Source organism: Pteropus alecto, unplaced genomic scaffold (assembly GCF_000325575.1).
Source record: "Pteropus alecto unplaced genomic scaffold, ASM32557v1 scaffold81, whole genome shotgun sequence".
NCBI classification, from domain to species: domain Eukaryota; kingdom Metazoa; phylum Chordata; class Mammalia; order Chiroptera; family Pteropodidae; genus Pteropus; species Pteropus alecto.
Window position 1 is genome coordinate 7668651 of NW_006433378.1, and position 7915 is coordinate 7676565.

The 7915-nt window shown below is 36.4% G+C and overlaps 1 protein-coding gene across 3 annotated transcripts in view; it reads right to left on the minus strand.

Moving 5' to 3' along the window:
* MME (membrane metalloendopeptidase) overlaps positions 1–7915 on the minus strand; it is an 85946-nt gene that overhangs the window by 9064 nt on the left and 68967 nt on the right. For all 3 annotated transcript variants that reach the window (XM_015586498.1, XM_025044239.1, XM_006908211.2), the window contains exons 18-20: positions 4619–4738; positions 3031–3164; positions 2837–2902 (exon numbers count right to left, since the gene is read on the minus strand). In XM_015586498.1, coding sequence (XP_015441984.1) covers positions 2837–2902; positions 3031–3164; positions 4619–4738 — 320 coding nt within the window. The remainder of the gene's footprint in view (positions 1–2836; positions 2903–3030; positions 3165–4618; positions 4739–7915) is intronic.

A 7915-nucleotide genomic window follows, 5' to 3' on the forward strand; every position in this document is an offset into this window, starting at 1 on the left:
CAAGACCATGTAAGCAAGTAATTAACCTTTTGTATCAGAATCATCATAATAATATATTTACATATGGCAACCTACAACTATTTCATGGATTAGAAAGAAAAAGAATTTATTTATAAATGCTCTGAAAATAACAGGATACTGATTAACAGATGACAAGAGCCTAGCACAGGTCAGATGGTCAATAAATGTCAGCTGAATGAATAGATGACTTAAATAAGTAATGAAAAACTTATCTAAAGGTTGTTCTATTGATAAATGGATATGTCCAGCTTGTTGGAAGAATGGATTGCCAAGGGAGTCTGTCATTGCTATATTTAGCTTAATTACTACTCTTAGCAAAAAATACTCAGTCCAGACTTTGAGTGATACTTGCCAAAAGTCAAGGGATTCTCTTAAGATCCCTTAAAGGCCTAGTATCCTATGATTCTAAAAATAAGGATGAGCGATTATTTTGGCACCCTGAAGACAAGGCAAAACAAACTGAACCTTAGTTACATTAGGATGAAGGCATTTAGACTACTTGAATGTCAGAAAATGTTCTCAATTCTTAAGAATTTATAGATATAATTGAAAAATGTAGTATTCTTCTGCTAAATATACTTAAGAAAGGGATTAACAACAAACTTTTTCAGATATGTCACTTCCAATTTAATATAAAGGAAGTTCTCAATTAGATAAACAGAAGATATGTTTCCTTTCTTTCTACTTGTCATTAACATAGATTTATTGAGTCTTTACTATGTAAAGATGCTGGGGAAATGGGGGGGATATTTGCTCCCTTATAGGGAGCTCACAATCCAGTAGGGGACAGGGTCTTAGGTGTCAGAATTTTATGTATAATAAAATATTTGATGATTGTAATTTGCTTAGTCATAATAATCCTGTACTTGCTCTAGGTAAAGATCTCCATGGAAGCATCAGGAACCCAGATTTTTATAGCAGTGAGTCTCAATCTGGCTACATATTAGAATAACCATGGGATTATTAAGAGTGCCAATGCCTTTCACTTCCAGGAAAGATGGAGTGACAGGGAATGAATTTACCCTCTCACTGAAAAAAACAAATGATGGACGAAATATAGGAAACAATGGCTTGCATGATGCTGGACATCAGGAAAAAGGAGCTTGACCTCTGTGAGATGGTAAACAAATAAGATGAGCCCTGATTGCCCCAGCTTATTGCCTGAGCTTATCCAGGTTACATCATAGACAAAGGAAACTTGAGGAGAAGGAGCTGAGTTCAGGGAAACCAAGGACAGGGTACTGAAGAGGAAAAAGCTACACAGACAGAGGATCTGAAGAGGTCAGATGATCGAGTATTCAGCTGAGTATGTGAGTACCAAAGCTAGAGAAGGAAGCACGCACAGGATTAGAGATAAAAATGCCTGGTATTTACACCTCACAAAAATGAAAAGACCTCAAGATTCACACAGTAGGGTCTTGCCCCGATGGTGGAGAATAACTGTGCTCTTCAGACTGAGCACTTTCCTAGTCTCACCTAATAAGTTGTAAGAGCAAGATCCAAAAGGATCAAACCATTTCTGAGGAATTTAACTGTGTCCTAGAATAAAGCTCAAGAATATTTATAAGAAAACAAAAATATCCAACACCCAAAGAGGTAAAAGGCACACTGTCAGGCATCCAGTAAAAAAATTACCAAGCATTCAAAGAAGCAACAATCTCCTAGGACTTGGCTGGGATTCATTCTTTTGAAAACTTTGCAGGCAGCTTAATCTCCAAAGTCTCACACTCTGATCATCCATGTTCACTGCCAAGTGACAGGCCCCACCAGTCATCTCCCCCACACTGCTCTGATGCTTCCTCTTTCCAGACCCAACCACTGATCCTCTCCTCCTCCCCTCTAACCCAAACACTTCCATGGTGGACAAATAACACTACATCCTCATCCACTCCATGGAACACTCAATCCATCTTCTTAGAGAAGCCTGGTTCTATCCTGGGGACACCTTGTCACCTGTATTCTCTCAAGTAGATTCTGCTGGTTCTCCCACATCTGGACTACCTCACTGTTGGAAGCAGCATGCAAAATCACCCTCACTCCTCATTGTTGCTTCCAAGAATGGAATTCCTCCACTCTGTGAAAATCCCTACTTTTTCTTGTGTGTATGGCATCTACTAGATCATCTTTTAAACCTTATTTAAATCATCACATAATGATATCTTTTATGGACGGTTTGCAGCTGTATCTTCAGCACTAAGAATAATGCCAAACACATAAGTATCTGTTGAAAGCAAGAATGAATGGACGGCTAAATGAGATTCTAAGGGATGCTCCATGATAAACTCCTCTGGTTATAAGAGTTTGGATGACTAAAAAGCCACATGCTTAAATCCTATCACTTAGTCCCTCACTGTACCATTGTAACTGGACTAATAGTTTAATACTATGCCTGTGGACTACACTGATTATGACTCCTGAACACTGCTTCACCTGTTGTGAAGCCAAGGGTCCTGTTCCGCCCATTGACCAATGACTCTGAAACAATCCTTTTCATGGGGCATCTTTTGGAATAAATTTATTTCAGAGATTATTTCTTAGAAAAATGTTGCCTCCTCTGTGAACTTGCATATCTCCACATTTCTGTTGATAGAGGATTCCGTGTTCCATCTCCTGCTCAGCTTCTTGGGCTCAGCTCAATCACAACTGCATTGCCTCTGCTCGTTAGCACAGTTACAATCCCCTTTCTTCTCATATTTTCCATTTCCATCATTTATTGCTTACATTAGATGTCTTTTGCAAAAGATTTTAAATGAATGATTAACTATGACAAATACACGCTCAACCACTAAAAGAGGAAGAGGATATCATTACTCACTCTATATGCTTGGCCAATACCTCCATTATCAGCGATGTTTTCTCCCAGTGTATTAATCCCATTGAGCTGTTAAAAAACAAAACAAAACATAGGCTTAAAGACCCCTAACTGTATTCTGATTGTTAAGAAAGCATCGATAATTCACTTAAGATTGAACATATCTGAAACGTTTCAAGAGAACGCTGATGACATACATGCTGTCCACCTGCCAGATCCCAGGAGAAGTTTCCATACTGGTACACCATGCACTGGGATTGCTCTTTAAAATTATTTGCAGACTGTTGAGTCCACCAGTCAACGAGGTCTCCATCCTTGTTAAAATTTCTGCCTATAATATATTTATTTAAGTAAAACGAGAACTCATTATATCAACAATTACAATAAGATACTTTTAATTCTAAGTGTGAGAACTGAAATATCACTGTGTGAGAGAACATTAAATTGGACAAATAATGAGAGGAACTATTATCCTTTCTTGTCCAGATGAAACCTGGAATGCCAGGGCTTTCTTTGATTAAATGCTTTGATTAATCCAGATATTTCACCTACTGGGCTCTTGATATCCAGGCTGAGGCCACCAGATAAACACTCCTGAAATCATGCCATCTTTCTGTGAGATGGCTTTCACCTGAACCACATCTGTTTAATTTGACGTTATTAGATTTTAAAAGGTCAGTATTTTTATTCTGGCATTCATTTCATATCTCCCCCATGGCACATTGTGGACTCAGTTTACCTCTACTTCAAGCAAAAAGAAAAAGTCACCATCCTTCCTGGAGTCTCCTGCTAACCTTAAACGCATGGATCGTTCTTTTTTTTCTTTTTCTTTTTTTTTTGAGCCCCGGTGGCATTTACATATGTCATATGTCTAACACTGATAACTACCTTTTTAATAGTTATCTATGATGTAAGAAAAGGGCTATGAAAAACAAACTCATATCCTGGTTCCACCAATTCCTAGCTCTGTAACTTTGAGCAAGTCTTTCATGTGCCTCTATTTTTTTCCATTAAAAAAATGAAAATGGTATTAGTACCTACCTGTGAGGATTACTGTATAGTTAATTGAGTTAACTATACAGTAAGTAAGTCCTTTTCAAAACTGTCCTCTTCGCATCTCCTTTTCTTTCTCTAAAGTTAGATCTAGTTAAGGCTTAATTAGTTTCTCCCTACTGTTCTCTTCCTGTATTCTTTCCACTTGCAAACCAATCTTTGTCATAGCTTCAACTATCACCTCTTTACATATCTTCTGTCTTTACTTATATTCTCAAATTTCATTGACACTAAATCTATTTTGCCCAATGAAAAATCTGTTGTGCAGCACATAAACATTTACGTGCCTACTGTTTGCAAGTATAAGATAAAAAAAAAAAAAAAAAAAAAAAGAATGAGTCCCTGACCACAAGCAGTTTTAAGAGCCTAATGGCTTATGGACACCTTACTGTTTCATTTTATGTCTGACTTCAAGACATGGACTCTACCCTTTAAAAGTCTGGAGAGATAAGACATAAACAACCATGAAATTAGACCAGATATTATCATCGGTGTTTTCTCGATGTGAATATGTGTTTCATTCCATCAGAGTTTAAAGCACATGTTGCTTAACTCACTATTAGAAATCTGTGGTCTTCTTCAGCAACACTTTAAAAGGAGCACTAAAAGTCTCGTGATTATTAAGCCAATGATACGTGGTTGAATAAATGTGTTTCTATATTGATAAATTGTAAGTTTTAATCAGGTTTATTAGGCTATATTTCAGTCAAAGGACTGTCAACTACACCTTACCACTGTCGTCGAAGCCATGGGTGATTTCGTGTCCGATGACCATACCGATGCCCCCATAGTTCAATGAGTTAGACTGCTGGGCACTGAAGAAAGGGGGCTGCAGAATGCCAGCTGGGAAGACTAAATGGAAAGAAGATGGTTAAGGATTATATGTGGCATTATTTTGTAACAGCAGGCCTGGAGTTGGCTTCTTGCCTGCCAAGCTGTTTTCCAGTGTGTCTGTTTCACTTAATTGCATACAAAAATATTTTGTGATCCAAACAAATAGAGATCTTTTGTTATTGATGACAACAAAGAGTTCATCCCAGAGCGGCACCACAGTCCATGATTTATAATCACAATGCACTTGACGATCTCTGTTAAGATGGCTTTCTGCTATAAGGAGTTTAGAGTAAGGGAAAATTATCATCTTCCTTCAGAAGGTCTTTCTCCTATTGTAAATATTTGGGAGAAATAGTTAATTAATAACACAAGTGTTAGTTGTAATGTTATCTCTAACGTTTTATCCACCTACCATAACTTATTAGATAAAAGAGCCACTCAATTGAAGATATCCATCAATCACATAATTGTATTTTATTTTCATCGAGGCGTTGACTGTTTATTTCCTTACTTATGGTAGTTGTCCTTCTTTTTCTTGACTGCATCACCCCCCTGCACCTCTACTATTTGCCCTTTGAGAGCAGAAATTTGTATGTCTGTACATATGTTTGTTTTCGAGTTCATTTATTTTTTTTTAGTTCATTATCTCTGGCACCTAAAACTAGAATGGTGCCTAGAACATTCTGGGTGTTTAGAAAAGGTGTTGCATAAATGAATAACTGATGATAAATGAATGAATAAATGAATTTACTGTAGTGTCCTAAAGACTTTAGTAAATAAATAACATTTTTTATGTCTACTCTGACATGTACATTAACTTGCTAACTTTCTACACTTAGATGTCTTACTAACTTTTTAAATTTCATGTGTCAGATATCAGACTCTTTGTTTTCTCCCTTAAGCCATTACTCTCTTGACTTTATTATTTCTGTTAATGACATCTGAAGGGTCTCAATACACCCAAAGTGAAAACTGTCTACTCACCTTAGATGTTTCCTTTCTTTTACAATGTCTTATACAGTCTATTTAGGATTGGTCTTCTCACTTCCTGTCTCACCCAACTGTAATCTAACCTAAATCTGATCTATCCTGCAGCCAGACTGAAGTGCAAGTCTGGTCATTACCACTCCCTGCTATAGAACCTTGGACGGCTTATCATTGCTCTCTAACTAAAAACAGAATCTTTTTCCTGGCTTGACTCCAGGGTCTTCGCCTACTTTTCTGCCTCCCTCATGACCTCCCCTTCCCTCATAATGTTCGTAATTTAGTAATTTTATCTTTCATGTTTAAAACTCATATCCAGTCAATAACTGAAACATCATGTTCTGTAATAAAAAATATCATTAGTGTAACATCTCTTACAAGTAAAGCCCTGGGCCACTGCTATGTGGAATATCAGGAATATAAGGGCCTCGATTTAAGAAATTTAAGATCTAATTAACAGGGTAGCAAATGTTGTTTCTTTGTCTTTCAAGTAGGGCGACTATGATATAGCCTTGCAAGTGTTTCAGAGATAAATATTAGATATTTAAAGAGGAGGCTTAAAAATATGCTGGCCAATTTAAGTGCTCTCCAGACCTTTAAAAAATCTGTAAAGTTGCCATAACATTCAAAATGACAAAATAATAATAATAATAAAAAAAATACTTTGGTGAATTTTAATGAAAGTTATACCTCACATGTAGCTTGCTGCCTGAGCTATCAACAGTGCCAAGAAATTATTTTTAGTTTAAAATATAAAAATTATGTGCAGTACTTTATTAACTTAAAGTGAACACTATCTCCCACACTATGTACTTTGATTAAAATCCACCCATTATTTAAATGCTCTTATGAAACGTGCCAGCAAGACTAAACATTAACTGTAAAGATCCTGCTGCTTTAATTATACCCGATATGCCATTCTTCAGGCAAGTGATAAGATTTTTATGGCTCATATTAAATACCAGTCTAAGGTTTAATGAGATAATTGGATAGTGCCTAGAACTTACAGGGAAACATTTTACAAAATATTCGAGTGAAACTTTCCTAACTGCATGAAAGGTTTCTAGAGCTCCATGGAGTAAATGCACAAGGAATAGGAACCAGTAAATTAAACGCTTTCCAATGTATCTTTTCCTGCAAGTTGACTTTTTTTTATTAATGTGAAGTGGTAGAGGTATATAAAACGTGGAATGTAGCCTACATTCATGAGTTATGACAAAAAGTGTTGGGAATCGAATTAAAAAGTAGAAATTATTAATATGAATAACTCTCTATATGATAATAAAACGAGTTCTTCTTACCATGACATAAAAAGGCCAACCCGATGAGAAATTTTATGCAGTCTTATTTAGGGTATTTGTGTGAGGGTAGGAGGGTCATTTAGAGACATGTGCTATTCCATACCAATCTTAATTCTGTAATGCATATGATACCAAATCCATTAAGACAGTGTTGCAAAAGTTATATATGTATACACACACACACACACACACACACACACTTTTATCTAGAAGAAACATAGAGATCCGGATCTTCAATTATTTTTAGTTAAGACAATGCCCACTTTGAAGATTTAAAAATGAATTGTCAAAAAGAAAACATCACATGTCAAAGATTTCTCCTCTCGCATGACACTTTCCCTTTCTCTGAACTGCTATTATTAGCAGACAAGCATATGAAAAGAAGTTAAGAATTTACTGAATTTCGAATTTCCATCAGATAAATTTGTCTTAAGAATATTTAAAAGCTCTTTCTTATATATTAAGAATGTTTATTACAGCCAATTCTTGATTATTCAGAGGATAATTATCTACTTTGTGAAATCTGAGGGCACTTTTATCTTCTTTTACTTTTTGCTGTGTGCTTATTTGGTTTGAGTGTATTAAATACAAAATGAGAACATCCCCAGGTCTTCTCTGATCAGGGAATCTCTGATGTGGACCAATTTTGAGCCATCTTCAGAGTTATAGGTAGTTCAGAGCCAAACAAGGTCCTGCCTTTACCTGAACACATGTGTGGACCTGCTCTAGGGAAGGCATGAAGGAACGAACATATCAGAGTGGTCTAACAGAGGGTCTTTCTGGCTCTTCTTGTTGGGATGACTCAGCATCAGGTCTGATAGGATCCAGAGATCTCCCTGAGCTGGATTAAAATGAAGCTATATTCTTTAGTCTGCCCTACTGCAGAACCATAAAGTCTAGGCTGCTTTGA